Source organism: Marmota monax, unplaced genomic scaffold (assembly GCF_021218885.2).
Source record: "Marmota monax isolate L192 unplaced genomic scaffold, Marmota_monax_Labrador192_F-V1.1 WCK01_AAM20220418_F8-fsc00064, whole genome shotgun sequence".
Taxonomy (NCBI): Eukaryota; Metazoa; Chordata; class Mammalia; order Rodentia; family Sciuridae; genus Marmota; species Marmota monax.
Window position 1 is genome coordinate 6,586,744 of NW_026694542.1, and position 19,492 is coordinate 6,606,235.

The window sequence follows — 19,492 nt, forward strand, 5'->3', positions numbered from 1 at the left end:
CACTAGGTGATGAAGGTGGAGAATCAGAACTTCTTGGAGAAGATCTTCCACTTGAACCATCTGTCACCAAAGCAGAAAGAAGTCACTTGATAGTATGGCAAGTGATGTATGGCAGTGAGTGAGCCCATAGGATACAGGTGGAGATAGGGACATGTCTCTTCTGCATGGTTTATTTTTCCTTTTCCCCTTTATTTAATGCTTTTTTTTTTTTTTTTTTTTTTTTTGTGGTGAAATAAGTTTCACCACATAATATGTGAGCATTTCTTCCTGTTAACTTTATATTACAAAATCTGTCCTGCCGTAACAATACAGAGGAATTAGCTGTTTTACTGCACCAGTGTTATAGGCAATTTCAGTATATTATGAACAAATCAAAGAATTACTTTCTTCAAACTGGTGAATTACAGAAAGCAATCCAGATGTGGTTTTTTCTGCCACAGTCTAATGTCACTCACTTCATTTGATGGGGTCACTTTTTAGCTGTCACTAATAATGGAATTATTGGAAAACACTTGATAAATGAAACTGTACCATTAAGTACTATAACAGAGTTTTCCCCGGTGTATATAAAATTGACACACACTACTATCAGATGGAGTATCAGGATTTGTCTAACTATCCCAAAAAGGCTAAAAGCTAACTGTAAATTAACTTTCACTTTTCAAGTCTGACAAATCTTGTTTATATGGTATATAAAACTTTGTTTTCATCAGATTTTCAGGGGGTTTTATATTAAAGAAATTAAGACTACACTATTTAAATAAAAGTTTCCTGTTTCTGACTTATTAGAGCTCTAAAGTTTATGAGGCCTGCTTCTCTGAATATCCTGATTTTTTTTTTTTTTTGAGACTAGTTTCTCTTGTTTTCAAACTGACACGTTTGAGAGGTTTATAATTTATAAAGCTTAGAAGAAGCTTTAGCCTTGTGTTTTGCATTCATCCTACCAGAGATGATGGTAGTTAATTCGGGTTTTTTTTCCTTATAAAATATCACCTATTTGCCACATGTTCCTGGGCTGCTCTGACCTGTTAGAAGTAAAAGTGAAGTCGTGATGGAGGGTGATAGAGTCTGTCCTCACCAATTAAGTGAGGATTTTGTGTGTATATGTGTGTGTGTTCCTGAGGACCAAACCTAGGGCCTCATGCATGCCAGTCAAGTATGCTTACCACTGAGCTACATCACTAGCCCATTGAATAAGAAATTTGACCAGGAGGGTTGTTTTCTTTTTTCTGTGTAAAACTACTAAATACTTGGTATTTTGGATGTAAGTAACATGTTTAAGCTTTTGCGCCCTTCTAAGCTCAGTATTTTGAGCTTAGATAGTATTTTATCTTCAAAAAGGAAAACTATGAAGGGGAAGAAGACAAAGCTGATATACCATATATATATATAAAGTCAAGGCTGATAATTATATCTTTTCAATTAACAGTATCCATTCAAAAAATAGATTAGAATCTAGATTTGACTGATTTTTTTTTCCCTTAGTAAGTTTTTTAAAACCATGATGCTTTAGGTTTTTCCCTCTCAAGCTTCTTGAAAATGTATGGTTTACCATTTCTTATTGTTACTCTAGGTAAAGTTAAATATAATTTTATGCTATTTTAAAAATGCAAACCTATTGGGGCTAGGGCTGGGGCTCAGTGGTAGAGCGCTTGCCTAGCATGTGTGAGGCACTGGGTTTGAGCCTCAGCATCACATAAAAAATAAAGGTATTGTGTCCATCTACAACTAAAAAAAAAAAGAAAAATACAAACTTACGGGAAAAATGTTCCCCCGTCATTGTAAGGACTTCAAAGAAAAAAAAGCAAACACAGGTCTCCAATTGTCAAAACATTCTTAGGTACCAGGGTTGGTTTTTTTTTTGTTTTTGTTTTTTTTTCTTTTTCTTCTGAACTATTACACAAAGATATCTGTAAAAACTATACCAGTGACTTTAACGCATATACATGATCTGGCTAGGACATAAAATACGTGGGATTTACTGAGCTTTGGAAGACCTTTGGATCCATTTGGCCACATGTGTCTATAAGCACACTGTATACACCATAAAACTGTGGCTATGTATGTTTTAGAAGAAAAACCTATTTTAATAAAAGCTGTATGTAACAGATAATTTTTTGCTTGAGCTTAGTCACTTAAGGAAACAAAATTTAGGCCACTTTTCCATAGCTTGTTTGCTATGTGTTTTTGTTTTAATCTTAGCCACTTTTGGCAATTCCTAAAAAAGCATTATTAAACCTTTGTTAAGAATGTTGTATAAATTCATAGAGACACCAAAGTGTTGGGAATTTTAATCCCAAGAGGTAAGCATCCCAGAGTCAGATGCCCGACTTGTTCAGAAGCCTTTCACACATTTGTATGATTGATGTAACTTAGGAAATCAGGAATTAACAATGAACTGTGCAAACGTAGTTGTAAATGCTCCTTTTAAACTTACCAGCTCTGACTTAAGGAATATAGGTGCGTAATCATTTTACCTAAAGATATCAGATTGTCTGTGGCCCTGTTAATTAATTTCAGGGACCAAAAAGGACAAAAATGCCTGTATAATTTGTTTTAAAGACTTGTGCGTATATTTGTAATTTCAGTTAAACACTTTCTATAGATTACTTTCCTTCCTCTTTCCCCCAATAATAGGTTTATATTCTTGTAATGTCTACTTTGATCAAGGTGGTAGTCTTTTGAAGAAATGACCAAATGTAAGCTTCTCAAAAGCAGTAGAGGGCTGTAGCTCCCAAATCCAGAACGAACAAGGATTGAGTGCCTTGGGTTGGTCTCTCCACATAGAAAATTTGCCCCTATTGGAAGAAATCAGGGGTACTAAGGATTCTCATTTTGTTACATTGGGTTATGTATGAAATTGAATCATATAAGGTGCTGGGATTGTGGCTCAGCGGTAGAGCGATCGTCTAGCACGTGCGAGGCCCTGGATTCGATCCTTAGCACCACATAAAAATAAAACAAAGGTATTGTATCCAACTACTTTTAAAAAATAAATATTAAAAAAGAAGAAGAAGAGGGCTGGGGATGTGGCTGAAGCGGTAGCGTGCTTGTCTGGCATGTGTGGGGCACTGGGTTCGATCCTCAGCACCACATAAAAATAAAATAAAGTTGTTGTGTCCACCGAAAACTAAAAAATAAATATTAAAAAACTGTCAAAAAAAGAAGAAGAAATTGAGTCATGAAATTATCATTGTTCAGCCATAGCTGATCTATAGAAATGGCATCACTGTATGCCTCAATCTAATACTTATTAAGTCTAAGTTAAAATCTCCATGAGGCAAAGGGAGAATATTTTCTATGGACTCAGTTTTGAGAGTATTTTTCTGTAACTTGTGTGGATCTAAATTGTTAAAATAGGAATCAGTCTCTTAAAAATTGCAACTTGTTGAGAGTGTAAAACATTTTAGCACAGAATATTCAGCACGTGACTTTCCAGATGAAGTGTGTTTATGTAGAAAGCCAGGCTCAGTGGTGTACACCTGTAGTCCCAGCTACATAGGAAGTTGAAGCGGGAGGATCATAAGTTTGAGGCCAGCCTCAACAACTTAGTACGACCCTGTCTCAAAATGAAAAATAAAAGGACTGGGGATATAGCTCAGTGGTAGAGTACTCCTGAGTTCAGTTTCTAATACCGCAAAATAAGAAAAAGAAAGGCTAAAATACATTCTCTTGAGCCAGGCATGTTGGCGCATGCCTGTAGTCCTAGTGACTCAGGAGGCTGATACCAGAGGATTGCAAGGTTGAGGCCAGGCAATTTAACAAGGCCATAAGAAACTTAATGAGATCTTGTCTCAATGAAAAAAAAAAAAGGCGGGGGCTGGGGATGTAGCTTAGTGGTTAAGCACCCCTGTGTTCAATCCCCAATACAAAAAAAAAAAAAAAAAAGATTCTCAGTTGCAATATTTTTCGTTTCTTCCTGCATTTGAGAAGAGAACTCTTGACATAGGCTGCCTTAGTAATAAAACATCTCATAATATTAACTGTCCTAAAGGATGTGTGTCTTGGAAATGCTGTGGAACTGAATATTTATTTTCTTGTGAGTATTATGACCTTTACCAAAGGACTCAACCAGAGTTAGGGCTTTTCTTTGCCCTGTTTTTCCACCCCATGGTGCTAGGGTTGGAATCCAGGGCCTTGTGCATGCTGGGCAAGTGCTCTACCACCATGCTTCATTGCCAGTAGGGCTCTTCTTAATTGATCATGTTGAGAAAGTGACTTACTTGGTCTCACTTTGTGACAGGGGAAGAGGAGGAGAGAAGATGAAATGTGGAAGTCATCAATGCTTTTCTAACAGGGTTATGCTCTTCTGTAACACTAATTGTCTTTTTCTTAAATAATTAAGTTTTATTATTAATTTTGTCTTGCATTTCTCAATATTTGAATATATTTTAACAATTTATGTTCTAAATTTGTTTTTTGTTCTAGACATCTTATCCAGAATTTTACTTGCCTCCATAAAGTGGGATTCTGGAGTGTCCCACTTGACTGTCTTAGAGGCTGAGGCTTTGTTTCTATGAGCAAAAAGCTCACTTAGCAATGTAGTTATTTCAGTATTTATTTCTATTATGGAATCCCTGGGGTTCGGAATGTAACTTTGTACATGAAATATATATAAATATGTATATGAAACATGTTTGAGGTCCATTGTGTTTTGTTTCCTTTTTATTTTTCCCAGGGGTCTGAACTTGGGTTTTATTTGAAAGTCCAATAATCTCTCCATCAAACATATCATTTCTCAGGGTCCAGAATGTTGTCATTTGCCATTGTCTGAAGGTGAGCAGTGGGGTGAGCCGCTTGGCTCATGTGTTCAAATGAGATGTAGGTAATGGACAAGAGGACTGTCTAGAGATGTAGGAGTGGTGAGTGACAACCCACTCATGACACTAAGATATACCCTTTGCCAGATTACTCTGTGATAAGAGACAGGTTGTGCTGGGATTCTGATAATATGGTGTGCTTATTTGTGATCTCTTGCTTTGGAGAGACTCTTAGAGGAAGGATGATATAAAGTTAATCCCATTCAGCGCACTGGTCTTTAGTGTGATCCAGTGGATTTTGTGTGTCTTCATTGGGATTCTTGTGTGATAGTGAAAGTCATCCCATTTGTCATGTTGATAGGACATTTCACCAGTTATCTGTCCAGTGAGGTGGGATGCTCTATAACATAACCAATAGCCTGACTCACTCCTTGACTTGGTAGGACCTTGACGCACCTGCTTCTTCCGCCCTCTAGAGCCTGCCAAGGCATTGTTTTGGAAATTGATTAGTCAGTCCTGTTGCATCCTGTTTAGCCATATTTTGATCCCTCTAGTAAGAGGTTAAAATGGCAACAGAAGACAGAAGACATTCATTTTGTTTTTTGTTGGGAACAGGGCAGGAGCCCCATGGTCATAACTGGAACTGTAGCCTATAGACCCCTGCCCAGTACCAGGGAGAGAACTGCCTCTCAGGCCTTAGTAGAGAGATTCTGCTTAAGCTACCAGCTCTTAAAGAGGCAGTAATCAATTTATTAAGGACTGTTTGATAGATTTTTCAGACTGCCTTAAATATTAGGTAATAATACATTTCATTTTAAACTGACCCCTCACCCCAACCCCGCCAGTAGTGGGGATTGAACCCAGGGTCTCATGCATGCTACTAGGTAAATGTTCTCCAAGTAAGCTGCAGATCCACAGCCCCTTTTTAAATTTTATTTTTGAGACAGGATCTCACTGAGTTGTCCAGGCTGGCTTTGAACTTGCTGGGATTACAGTTATGCACTGTCACACCCATCTAAATCCATTTTCTTTAGGGAGATAGAGCAGGGTAGTGGGAAAAAAAGCTGTGGGTCCAGGCTTTACGCCTACAGTGACTCTAGGCAGGTCACATTAACATAACATTTGGGAGTTTTTTGTGGGTTTTTTTTTTTTTTTTTTTTTTTTTTTTTGTGGTGCTGGGGATCCAACTCAGGGTCTTGTGCATGCTAGGCAAGTGCTTTACCACTCACATCCTTGGATGTGAATTCTCTTGTATTAAAGGGGAAGGTAGTTTAGTCAGGTGATCTAAGAAAAACCCTAGTTGTAACCCTCTGGTTTTGTGACCCTGTTTCTGATTTCCCTTGCTTTATTGTCTATACAGATAAAAACCATACCTTGCTTGCAGGTTCAGGGCTGCCCAATCTGCCATGAGGCCCGGCAACTGGTAGGTGGGATTTGATTACTAGAGTTTCCAATTTATCAGAACGACATTGTATAAAAGAAGCTAGATAGCTTAACTCCTTGCTTTTCACCATATTCAAGCAGTACAGTGGTTCCCACCCACAGACACAAAGGAGTTATGATTTGAATGGAGGCCCCAAAAGAGGGGTGGACAAAATAAACCTCTGCTCAGTGGAAATAGCAATTTAACTTAAAGCCGCAGTTCTCAGCTGAACCAGGAGAGGGAGGTATGAACAGAATCACCCCAGGAGCTATTTGCAGAATACTTTTTTTTCCCTTCTTCCCCTCAGGAATATCAGACTACTGATATAGTTACCCAGCTGATTATTATCCTCCTATTGAGAACATCTGCTTAAAGGAACTCAAAGCAGGGCTGGGGATATAACTCAGTTGGTAGAGTGCTTGCCTCGCATGCACAATGCTCTGGGTTCAATCCCCAGCACCACAGGAAAAAAAGAAAAAGGCAACTCAAAGCAGCTCAGCTGGATTCACAAACACTTGTTTTCCAGGAGCACACAGCTTCATTCATTTTTAGCCTGTTTTAACTTGAACATTGTGGCCTGCGAGCAGACTCACCCCAAGCCCAACATAATAGTCTTTCTTTTTTTGATTCATGGACAATTGAAGTTTAGGATACTTTGAACCTACTGATACATTAAAAGCTTGAAGAGAATATTTCATCTCTCTTAAGTCTGAATTCACTTGGCAAGGCTATCTTCTGATGGTTTTTCATAGAAAAAAAAGTACCTTTTACTTATCATGCCTAGCTTCATTTTTATAACATCTAACAGTTTTTCCAAGTATTTGGCCCAAAAATTCATAAGGTGATCTGCAGAGAAACCCTTTGGGGAGAATATTACCATTCCCAGGTAATTCAGAGGCCTGGCTATCAGAAAGTCCTTGCCTGTTGGTAAACAAGTTTAGTTGAGAGTATCAGGTACCTCGCTGGTGCTATAACCAGATCAACTGAACACCAGGGCTACTTCAGGTGAGCAGAAAAGTGTTAGACTTCCAGTCCAAGAGAACTGGGTTTGAGCCCTGGTCTAATGTTTCTTAATTTTGTGACTCTTTGATAGTCACTTCACTCTTCAGTTTCTTTACTCTGAGGTGAGAGTAACATCCCAAAGAGAGCCAGGAGTGTTGGTACACTCTTGTTGTCCCAGCGACTTGGGAGACTAAGGTAGGAGGATTGCAATTTCAAGGCCAGCCTCAGCAACTCAGTGAAGCCCTGTCTTAAGAAGAAAAAAAAAATTAAAAAGGGCTGGGGATCCTCCGTGGTAAAGTGCCCCTGGGTTCAATCCCCAGTGCCCCTGCTCAAAAAATAAAGAATTCCCAAGGGGTTCTTGTGATGACTAAGTAACATGTGACAGCAACCAACAAACCACCTACCCTGCCTGGCACTCAGCATTGTGCTTTTGGAGTTCCCAGGTGTCACATGTGTGAAGACAGGTAAGACACCCTCAAGGAGATGGAGACCAGTAGGGGGAAGCAGACTCAGAAATGGTGAAAACCCCAAAGGTGTCTGTTCCTTAGAAGCACAAGTTGAACAAATGATACTAGTATGGTGTCTGCTTTATAATGTGACAAAAATAAGAGAAAAATTGGCTGCAGTGCTAGTCAGAAGCAGAATTATCCTTATTTTCAGTCTACTTGTTAATGTTTCAGGCCTTGTTTAGGATACTTTGAGGAAGGTAATTCCTATAAGGAAAGTAATTCCTCAAGTAGAAGTGCCTTGGACTGACACATACCTTGCTCTATTGCCTTGCCCTCCACGGTTTAAGGAAAAGGGGTGTTCTATGAAAGCTAAACACAAGAAAACCCATTGTGGGTGTATGCTTGTGCTACTGGGGATTTCACCAAGAGGTGTTCTGTCTCTGAACTATATCCCCAGCCCTTTTTATTTTTTTTTAATATTTATTTTTTAGTTATAGGTGGACACAATATCTATATATTATTTTTATGTGGTGCTGAGGATTGAACCCAGTGCCTCACACATGCTAGGTGAGCACTGTGCCTCTGAGCCACAATCCCAGCCCCATTTTTTATTTTCGAGCCAGGGTCTTACTAAGTTGCCCAGACTGGCCTTGCCTCAGCCTTCCAAGTTGCTGGGACTATAGGCTTGTGACACTACACCCAGCCAAGAAAAACCCATATTTTGCATCTAATAGTTAATTTCATTCTGATGCAGGAATGCTAAGGGGCATGTTAAAGCATGAAAATAGTAGATTTGGCATTTTAGATGCCATCAAAACATCTTTGGTATCTGTTATTCATAATGCTTTATGACAAGAATTATCTCAGTTACTATATATAAATGGGTGGAGACTAAACATAAAAAAGCTAAATATTAACATCAGATGCACAGTAGGGTGTGGAATGGTGGCAAGAAGAATGATATGCTGTCTACCTGATTTAAGAGCTCAGTATTAGTCTTTTCAAGCAAGAATGCAAAATATTTTTTAGGACATCTCAGGTAACATGCAAAGAGTGGAATAGTCTTTCAAAAACTTGAATTGCTTCATAAGTAGTATGCTAATGATGGTCTGTGATAAGATTATTGGAGGAAACAAATAAGATCATGTTAAATATTACTCAACAATGAAGAAATATGTTTCTTTTCCCCTACTGATGCCTTGATTTCTTGTGTGCACTGCCCCTCCCTCTCTTTCTCTCTTTGGAACCCAGGGATGCTCTACCACCAAGCCACATCTCCAGACCTTTTTATTTTATTTTGAGACAAGGACTCATTCAGTTACCCAGGCTTGGCCTTGAACTTGCAATCCTCCTGCCTTAGCCTCCCAAGTCCCCTCAGATTACAGATGGACACCAGTGTGCCCAGCTCCATTGCCCTTTCTCATCAAGCTTATTTCCCCCTACCTTTGGCTATGCCCAGACATGTGCTAATGTTTCTTTGAGTTTGAAATCCAGGAGTGACTTTCCAGGTGTTTGCCTCTTGCTGTGTTTGGGCCTGGTTTGGGAGCAGACTTTTATTGTGTAGGCCATCTATGGTTCTATCTTGGAGAGTTTGCCTGGAGCTATAATGTCCTGATCACCGCTCAGTTGAGGGTTTATCAGACCATTCCACTTCATATTAAAGTCATGTTTCTGGAACCCCAAGGTGACAGCTCTTTCTTTCAAAGACCCCTCTACTGTAATATGAAACCAGCTCAAAAACCAAGTCATGATGAAGGATTGTAAAATTTAGCCCCTTTCTGCCCCTGGTCCTTCAAAAATCATCTGTGGGCCCTCAATCTTATCTTGGGCCAAGTGCAGTTTGGATTGTCTGAACGGTGGCCTTCTTCATGCCCAGCCAGATCCCAGGAAATACCTTTCCTCAGTCAGGCTATGGTCACTTAACATAAAGGAGCATACCCAGATCCTTTATGATAGGAATTAATGCAGCCATAGTCACTTGGTACAAGCTGTTTTGATGCACCAGATTGTACCTAAGGCATCAAGGAATCAGTAATGAGAGGAATATGTCCTGATTATGAAGAGGCACTGTTGAGTTCTGTGGGTCCTGGACTTCCCTTGAGTCTTTTTCTTCTTAAAGCTGAGAAGGGGTCTCCAAAAGTCTACTTTAGTGTGGCATCAGAACCCTTAGCTTCTTCCTAGGGCCCTTTTGGCTACTAAGGTGAAGGGCTCAGAGGTGAAGCTTAATTCTTCCAGTACCACCCCCTCCCAAAGCAGGAAGGGAGTCGAGGAGACAGCAGCTCTGCTCCCTTTTGAACACAAGGTGGAGCCCTACTGGCACTAACCTTCCCTCATCCCTCCCCCTCTGTCCCCACTGGGCTGTCACCCCCAGCATGGCAAGCAAAGCAGACCAAGGAGCTTGCCACACTTTTGAGGGTTGAAGTACACAGATAGGTAAACTCATTCACTCTACCAGTAAGCAGGCTGAGGCCAAGAGCAGCTGTTATACAGCGGTGGAGACTGGACTAGAACTCTGGACTCAGTTTAGCGCCCTTTCTCCTCAGCTCTTGTAGATTCTCACAGCCCCTGGTTCTCACCCCAGCATGAAGGAAATACCTTTCCTCAGTCAGGCTATGGTCACTTACAGCCGAGGGACCCAAAGGGGCCAGGTCCTGGAGCTTGTGCCCGCGTGAACAATTTTTTCAAGGGGTGAGAGAAACATTGGCCTAAAGGATTAAAGAAAGGGATTTCTGAAAGTATCTACACCACCATTTCTGTCTTTGAAGTTGCAGAGGAATTTCTGCTGCTGCCACCTCCAAGCAAGCACAAGAAAATGTCACAGAATGAGCTTAGTGAGTTGCCTCAATGGAAATTTCATCCAAGGCCGATAATAAATAGGAGTTACATAACTCAGCAGGTCACAGCACTAACTAAGCCCTTCACAGGCCATCAGTCCACATTTATTTCCTGGGTTTTATAACTGCTGCTGAAAAGGAAAAAAGGAGGGGGTAAGGATTAGGGGAAGAGAATCTGTGCCTGGAATAAACTTCCAAGGCCACCTTCCAGTCTCTCCACACACCCCCTCTGCAGCTCACTCAAGGACGTGCGTCACCATCAACGCACTTGCAGACACTGCGCTTCCTGCCAGCAAGCTCATATCCCTGTCCCAAGCTGCAGTGAGTGGCCACAGCTTTAAGACCTGGCCTTTTTTTGTTCTATAAAATGGCAGGGCTGGATTGGATGAGTTCTAGGATACCTTCCTCTCCCATGACGAAACTATAGGAGCACAGGAGCTGAAGTAGGTTTGTTCCCCACTGCTGCCCCCAGTGTTAGTGTTGGAGCCTCTTGATGGCGAAGAAGGAAGAGCAGGCCATCACTATGCTGACTGGGCAGATGAGGGCCTGACTGGTAGACCAAGGAGGAGACGGGCTGGAGAGCACTCCCCTTCCCAGATGCATGAGACTGACCATGTGAGAAGAGAGCTGGGTACACGGAGGTTGCTCTGAGTGGACTGGGCAGCTTCCAAGTACCCAGGGTGAAACATCCCTGCCACCTCTCCAAGGCCTCACCACAGTTGGGATACCGAGGCAAGCAAGAGCAGGCCCAGGCTACGCACACAGCTGAAGCAGGCCTGGGCCTAGAGGATGGGGACCTCATAGCAGTGTTTTGACATCCTCAAGCCTGGAAAGCTTAATGCCCCATAGGATCCAGGGCTGTTCCAGGATACTCCAGGAGGTATGAATGTACCAAACTCCAGTTGCATTAGCGAGTCAGCTCCTTTATTGCGCACCCCCTTGCCCAGCCTCTTCACAACTTCAGGCCAGATCTCACCAGCTGACATGAGAAAAGGAAAGACCTGGGGAAGAGGGAAGATGTCAGGTTTGTGCCTCATGAAAGGACAGGAAAGCTTGGTGGAAATTGGAGTGGCCAGAGAATAAGGGTGCTTGGGAGGAATCTTTCTTTGGTGAGCAGCAGCCAGGAGCCCCAGTTCCTTCCCTGAGGGACCTGGGGCAGGAAGCCCAGGAGGCCATGCTGCCATCCAGCCTCTGGAGCTCCTGCAGAGAAGACTGGCAGAGGGCAAGGTAGCCTGCCTGGGAAGGAACACTAGGGGCAGGTGTGCAGCAGAGCGGAACTGTGGAAGAGGTCAAGTCTGGATGCCACTAATCAGGAGGAAGTTTCCAAGCAAGACAAAAATGTCCCTCGGGAGAAGAGACATGTGGCAGGAGGCGGCCAGGACTCAGCCTTTTATTATACTCAGTCACTCTGCTGTCCTCAGGCTCCTCCCCCTTGGCTGTGCCCTGTCCCCAAGGGCCTCTTCCTTTTCAGCAGCAGTGGCCTGCCTGGGCTTGTCCCAGGGGAGGTAGCAGCTGGGTGTCCTGAGCCACAGCTGCCCCCACCCTCACAGCCCAGCACTCTCCCTAGGTGGGGAAGAAGGCAGAATCCTCCCCACAAAGCTGAGACCTGCAGAGGGGGAGTGTATTTTTAGTCCCAAGAACCAACAACAAATGAGCAGTGCCAGAAAGGGGTCTCAAGTTCCCTCTCTGTAGCTGGCCCTAGGCCAGTCACCTCCTCAGACAGTAATCCAATAATCTATTATACTTAAGTTGGATAAGCCAATCCCCATTGCCCAGCAGGGCTCCAGGGGGCCAGGTGGGGATTCCAGCCAGTCCCAGGGGAGAAGGCAGGGACAGAAACTTTACCCCCACTGGCTACAGACTGCCCAGCTGAGGGGCAGGGAGGGATTGCCAGCCCCTAGCCCTAACTTCACATTGCTATTAAAGGTCTTTTCGGCCATTCCCCTGCCTCTACAAAGGGCTACTCCTCAACAAGTCCTCTGCCCTGACTGGAGTCTAAAAGCTTGATCTACAGACAGCTTGGAACAAGCATTTGCACCCTTTCTTGCCAATCTGGCCTTTCCCCTCATCAGTGAAAAAGAAGGGCACACAGGAAGGGCCATCTGGAGAGCCGATGAGATGAGACCCAGACCCAACTCAAAGGAAGCAGAGCCGTGAGTGCCTAGGGTGAGCCTCCTCACAGGGCCTGCCTTTCCTTGTTGAAAGGGTTGAGAAGTGAATGTGGATTGTTCTAGAAACTGCCCCAGGCTGGGCAGGGAAACAGGAACATCAAAATCATTCAGAAGGGGCTAGGGTTGTGGGCAGTGGTAGAGTGCTCGCCTAGCCCATGCGAGGTGCTGGGTTTGATCCTCAGCACCACATAAAAATGAAATAAAGATATTATGTCCACCTACAACTAAAAAATATTTTTTAAATGAATAAATAAAATAAAGGTATTGTGTCCATAAGAGGAAAAAAAATCATTCAGAAAATTCTCATGTCACCAGGTGTGGTGGCGCACACCTGTAATCCCAGCAGCTCAGGAGACCCAGGCAGGAGGATCGTGAGTTCAAAGTCAGTCTCAGAAACTTAGTGAAACACTGTCTCAAAAGAAAAAATAAAAAGGGCTGGGGATATGGCTCAGTGGTAAAGCACCCTAGGTAGGTTTCAATCCCTGATACAAAATAAAATTAAAAAAAAAAAAGTATTAAGGTCAGAACATGTGCCCACTCCACCTCTGCGTGCCAGGCCAAAAAGGTCTTAGAAAAGGAAGGTCCTTGCAACCTGGGGCAAGTGCTGAGCCAGTCCCAGCTCCTTCAAGGGCTTCACTGTTTCCCTTCATGCTCAGGGCAGCTGTGAGGCCCGTATTTCCCTGTGTGACAGGACTCTTAAACCAGAGCTTCTCCATCTCAGCACTATTGACAGTTGGGGCTGGATGCGTCCTGGTTGTGTGGTTTGTGTATTAGAGGGTGTTCAGCAGCATCCTTGACCTCGACCCACTAAATGCCAGTAGCATAACCCCCCACACACCTCCAATGTGACAGAAAATATGTTGCTTAATGTCCCCTAGGGCAGAGGTGTCCCTATTTAAGAACCATTGTCTTAGATGGCAGGTGCCCGGGGACTCTAGGAGGGGCCCAGTTGAAACCTGGACCATCTGTGCCTCTGCTCTTCTTGCTACCGCCCTTTTTTTTAGGGGGAAGTCCCCTTTGAAATTTTGATGAGAGTGATGACTGTCTTCCCAGAAGCAGCTCCCTCCTTTAATTCCAGGGTGGACTCCAGGTGCTTATCCATGGTGTGAATGTCAAGAACATAAGCTCACAGGAAAACAGGCCACGAGAGAAGTGCAGTCATGTGAAGACTGGGGCTGGGAGTATAGGGAGAGGCGTTCAAGGGCAGGTTGATGAGGGAGGAGACACCTGGGCTTTATGGCCATCTGACATGTGTCTGAGGCCGGTGGCTGGGCCTACATGATGAGCCTCATGCACATGGGCTGCCCTGACTCAGCCCTCTGGACATGACCTATGGTTCTCCCAGAAAATGCTTCCTGTGGCTGAATGATCTCAACACCTACCCAGACATACCTGGTCCTGAAGACAGGGGTGTACACCCCAGGAGCTCAGAAGTGACCTTTTGTTATGGGTTCTAGAATGTGAGGATGATGGGGAAGGGAACATGAAGACACCAGGAACTTCCAAGCCCAGACTCTGCAGCCTGCTGTAAAGACATTTGGAACCCAGCACTCACATTGTGGGCCTCAGTTTCCTTATTTCTAAAATAGAGGAGTCGGACTGGATGATCTCTAATAATTCACAGGTGTTGAGAACATCCTATGTGACAGGGTCTTTATGTATATTTTAGATTTAATTTAGGCATTGCTTTATGAGATCATTACCCTCACATCCAGCTGACGAAACTGAGACTCAGGTTAGTTAAATAACTTGCCCAAAGTCACACAGCCAGTTAGTGGAGGGCGGGTAACACGCCCAGGCCTGACCAAGCAGCAGCATTATTGAGAACACAAGGAGCTCAGGCAAGAGGCTGGCGGACTGGGCAATGGCAAGGAGCACGCAGGAGAAGGATGGCAGACTGGCCAGCCTAGTAAGGAGGAGCAGGGCAGGACAGCCTATGGGGAGAGGCTGAAGATGACAGGAAGGTTTGGAGCCTGGGGCACTGGGCAGGTGATGACCCTATTAATAGAAACTAGGAAGTCTAGAGGAGGAGCAAGTTTAGGGCCAGGAGATGATGAGTTCATTCTTAGACATGTTGACCCTGATTTGCTAACAGCGGGACATTTAGGCTGAGATCTAGCCACAGTTCAATTCGGAAAAATCAAGACTTAAATACACCCCCTTGCCAAACTCAACTCCCCAGCTGTTCACACCAGGGTTCCCCAAGTTACTGGCCATGAGTTGTGGTTGCCTTGTTTGGTTTGCAGCAGCCCAGCCAAGCCCAAGTTCAAGTCCCGCCACGCCCGCTAGGGGTCCCCACTGGTGCACAGACTTGATGGAGCTGCCCAGGGTGTGCCTGCCTTGGGGCCTGCCTAGAAGGGACACCATGGGTTTTAGGGAGCCTGGCTCCTCTGTCACAGGGACACAGGTTTCTTCCTCTTGTAGAGGTGGGAAGGAGAGGGGTTCATGTGACCCAGAACACAGTCTCCCTGTCCTGGCAACGCTTTTCTTGGGAGTCTGACATTAACCTTCACCATCAAGTTCTGTGGACCTTAGAACCAGGAGGGAGAGCGAGCTGGGCCCCATTGCCTGCGGGCATCTTGGGGACTGCCAGCTCCCAGCAGCCTGGGGGACACCATGTCCAAGGCACTGGGGCTCAGGACCTCAGGCAGTGAAGCCGAGAGCAGGATCTCAGCTGTTCAGACTGCTTGTCTTCCCTGACATTTGCGTCAGCAGCCCTGCCCTTTGACTTTTAATTCCCCCAGAGAGGAGGGTGGAGGTGATCAGGACTAATTATCTGCAATTCAATTCGACCAGCAGGTTATTGGGGTTTAGCCTGGCTTCCTGCCCTCCCACACCCCCAGCTTTATGGCTTGGTCTCCTTCGGAAACTGGAGAACAGAGAGCAGGAGGGTCCTCTTGGTGTCCTGGTGTCAGAGTGCCCTGTGGGAAGTTACGCTTATTAAAAGTGCTTGGAGTTTCCAGATAGATGTGTCTCCATGCTCATGCCCAGCCCAGGCCCTGGGCCTTCAAGGCAGCTTCCCACTGTGCTGGGGCTTGTTGGGACATGTCCCAACGTGGGCCGGACCAGGCGAGGGCTTCCAGCCTCCTGGCTGCCCTCCTGGGTTAGGGGGTGTAGGGCTTTGGAAGAGAAGAGATAGGATAGGCACCGGGAAGTCTGGGGAGCCCCCCAGGGCTGGGGCCCCTGCCAGTGTCTGGTGTCCCTCTATATTTGGCTGCAACATTACTGACATGCCCTCTCAGAGGGGCAGTCAGCCCAAGCCCTGATGTCTGCTTCTAGGGCCTGGACTTTTTTGGGACTATCCTTGTGGGGTCTGGGGAAGGCAGAGGTGGGGTTTAAGGGAACATTTCCTCCTGGCTCCAGGGCAGAGAGGAGCTGAGGGTGTGTGGCATTGAGAATTGGCCCTGAAACCTTTCTCAGAATTCCTTGTACAGTTACTCGATTGTTCCTTCTGCTCAGGTTTCCTGGGGAGGCCTAGTCTGGGGCCACAGGGACTGCCTGGGCATAAACCCCAATCCCTTCTCCCTCAATTTAAACCAACTCCCTTCATACCAGATTTTTTTTTTAATTTTTTAATATTTATTTTTAGTTTTAGGTGGACACAATATCTTTATTTTATTTTTACGTGGTGCTGAGAATGGAACCCAGTGCCTCACGCATGCTAGGCGAGCGCGCTACCACTTGAGCCGCATCCCAAGCCCTATACCAGATTTTACTTGGAAGCACTCTAGGGGTAGCTCACTTCGCCATCTTTTGGATTTCTCAGATCACTTAACATTTCCAAAAAAACAATTTAGGATCTGACATAGTCACCAGTTTTTTTATTTTGCTGAGTTAAGGACATTAAAAGGAAATGTCAAAGTAAGGGTGCTTTTAAATACATGCACATGCTATTGAAAATGCACGGCTCAGATGAAAGGTCGAGTAGATTCAGCTTTCTGAAACCTCACTATATTGTCCTTATTATTCTCATTTTGCCGCGGGCAGATGAGAACATGGCAACAGCTGGCACTGGGCACCCGGTTGCTGGACTCCTGTTCTGGGAACGTCTGGTCCCTTCCACTGCTTAGCCTGGGCCTGTTGCCAGGGCAGCCAGCTGTGCTGGGGGACCCTCCCCGGCACTCTCCCCAGCCATCTCATGCACTTTGGCCTCTTCGTTGCTCCTCCTCTCCTCTCTCCCCAGTATTTGCAGAAGGAGGTGAGGAGCCTTCTTCATAGCACTCCCAGACTGAAAAGAGCAGATTGTCCGGGCTGCACTGCTGGCCCCCTGCTGCAGCCCAGTGGCTGCCCTGGAGAAGTCACAGGGCCACCAGGCTCCCTGAGGATCGCTGCTGTGGGAAGTGCCAGGTCAGGGAGGCCAGAGCCTATGTCCTCCACTTTCTGCCCTGTGATCTGAGACTAGCCCCAGAACCTCCCTCCCTGAGCTTCAGTTTCTTGTTCTATAAAATGGGTATATTAGCTCCTCATCACAGGGCCAGTGTGAGGGTTAGATGAGAGAATGTCTGTGAAAGTACTTTGTGAACCATAAAGCTTAGGTAGGGGTAGCTATTATTATTATGGGAAACTAATAAACAGCTGAAGAAAGAGCAGTCCCACAGCTGATCTCAGCATCTGGGTACAAAGACAGGGTCACACCCACCCTGGGGTTGCGAACTGGGAGCCCCTTCCAACGCCACAGAGGAGCAACCCCAACCTGATCCAGGGAGTCTAAGAGGCCTGGGCGGGTAGAGGCCTTCTGTATGACTAGGACCCCGCCTCCGGCCGGTACAAGAGAAAGGGTCCCGTATTGGATGTAAAGGCTTCTGTTATGGTGGCTGCCCTCTGGTTATTGGTGTTGACTGCCTCCCAGATTGTAGAAAAGTATGTGGAGGGCTTCCCAAGGAGGAGCCTCTCTGGGGTAAGTGGAGAGCATCAGGCCTGAGGATTCACAAAAGGCCCATTCCTGAACACCAGGGCACTCACCTGTCCTCGCCATGTTACCATGGGGCAGAGTAGGGGCACACCAACACCTGTTCCCAGTTCAGCTGGATCTCTTACTCTGATGAGCCTCAGTTTCCTCAACTATAAAATAGGGACAGGAGGTAAAGTTTGCTGTGAGTTTATCTGAGATCACAGGTGAAAGCCCTTGCAAGATGCTGGGTCAAAACAAGGTGCTCTGCCTACCCTCCAGGGAGTCCCCACAAAAGGAACCAACAGTCCTGAGAAAGCCCGCACCTGTGACCACTCTGTCTCCCCCACCTGGAGTGGAGCCCTGGCCTCTGCCCTGACCAGCGGCCAATGGGGCAGATCTCTCGGCCCAGTTAGGCTGTGGCTGCCCCTCCTCCCCTGGCCAGTTATCATGAGGTCATTGCCACCTTGCCCAGCTGGCATCCCCCTGCCCCCTCCCACCCCCATGCTGACATCCCATTTGGCAAAAAGGTCGGAAAAGCCGCTGACACTTCCAGACCCTGAGTTCATTGACTGGTCAGGGCCGGCAAGCCACAAGCTGACCATGTGGGCAGAGGGTTTGTAGAGTGAGGGAGAGGCCCTTCCAGGCCTTCTGCCTGCCTCAACCCCAGCCCACCCCCAAAGGATACTCCCACAACTTCCACAACACCCCTACATTACCTACCGGGACCTACACCCCCCCCCTCCACACGCTCCCCACAGTCTCTGCTCCCCCACATAGAGTCCCCCACACAGGCAGCCAGGGCTGAAATGGCTCCTCAGTGAAGCTCCTCATTGCTCATTTGTGGAAACCAAGGCCTCCTGAGAGGGCAAGGGTTAGTCAAGCCACACCATCAGTTTTTCCAAGTGCTTCAAAGTGCCAGAGGGAGTGACAGCATGGAAACTCCCGCCTCCTCACTGTCCCCTGTCTCACTGCAAGGAGCCCCTCAGCTGGCCCCACCCCAGGCTTCCTACAGAGTGATTTCCCAGGGTGAGGCTGGGCTCACCCTCTGTCCTGGGTGCAAGGTCAACTGAAGCTGACAGGGGAGGCCCCACAGCACAGCCAAAGCCTTCACAGCTTGATGGTGACCAACAGGCTTCTTCAGTGACTACTCAGCCCAAGGCCTACTCCCCCAGTCACTCCACCTGGCCTTGCCTGCCTCAGGCTCCCTCCCTGGATCTCACACATCAAGACCCTTGGCAACTGCCTGGCATGTGGCTCCAGGGCTGGAGTCTTCCTTAGACCATCAACTCCCCAGGCTGGTGAGGGGTTTCCCTGGAGCAGGGCTGCCACCCAACAGTGTGTTCAATGAATGAACAGGCCAGTCTCCCCACCCCAGCCTCCCTTACAAGCCTCCTCCAGACTGTAACTGAGCTCCCAGATCTAGTGGGAAAGGCCCTCAACCAGGAGCTGGGAGTCTGCTACAGATGGCTGTGTGACCCTGTTCCAGTCACTTCTCCCTCTAGGCACCAGCTGCACCTAGGAATGGGGGGGTGCTTCTTGGGAGAATGCAGAGTGCTGTGGTTCCAGCACTACCCCTGTGCAAGTGCTCTGGCCACCACGGCAGCCTCTTTCCCACTGGCTTGGGAGAGGGCACCCTCTTGGGCAAACCCAGGCTAGGGAGTCCTATATTATAAATATAACTGCCACCCAGAATAGACCAGAACATTTGCAACCTGGGAAGCAAGGGAACAGAGTACTTCTTGCACCTTCCCCCCAACCACACCCCACCTCCCCCACTCACACGTGGCTGGGTCCACCCGCCCAAGGAGCCACTGGGCACAGACTCCGGTCAACATCCTGCTTCCTGCAGGGCCCTCCCGGGAGGCCCGGCCAGGGAGGGCACACAGAGGGGTGTTTGTTCGCAGTGGGCGGCGGGGAGAGATGCTAATCGCTGCGATCGCTGGGCCCCGCTGAAGGTCAGGA

The 19,492-nt window shown here is 46.3% G+C and overlaps 1 protein-coding gene and 1 long non-coding RNA gene across 11 annotated transcripts in view; one reads left to right on the top strand and one right to left on the bottom strand.

Annotated features, from left to right (window-relative positions):
* Window positions 1-4,636, top strand: part of Spag9 (sperm associated antigen 9) — a 134,094-nt gene extending 129,458 nt beyond the window's left edge. For all 8 annotated transcript variants that reach the window (XM_046420624.2, XM_046420625.2, XM_046420626.2 and 5 more), the window contains one exon: window positions 7-4,636. In XM_046420624.2, coding sequence (XP_046276580.1) covers window positions 7-122 — 116 coding nt within the window. In that variant the 3' untranslated portion in view covers window positions 123-4,636. The remainder of the gene's footprint in view (window positions 1-6) is intronic.
* Window positions 3,856-19,446, bottom strand: LOC124076590 (uncharacterized). 3 transcript variants are annotated; one of them, XR_006846390.2, is made up of 3 exons: window positions 19,311-19,446; window positions 17,602-17,700; window positions 3,856-11,469 (listed from the first exon to the last, which is right to left on the bottom strand). It is a non-coding gene; the product is annotated as an uncharacterized LOC124076590 (long non-coding RNA). The 3 variants fall into 3 exon arrangements; XR_006846393.2 differs by lacking the exon at window positions 3,856-11,469 and adding an exon at window positions 16,441-16,867; XR_009224566.1 differs by lacking the exon at window positions 3,856-11,469 and having other exon boundaries at window positions 16,441-17,700.
* Between the last annotated feature and the right edge of the window lie 46 nt (window positions 19,447-19,492).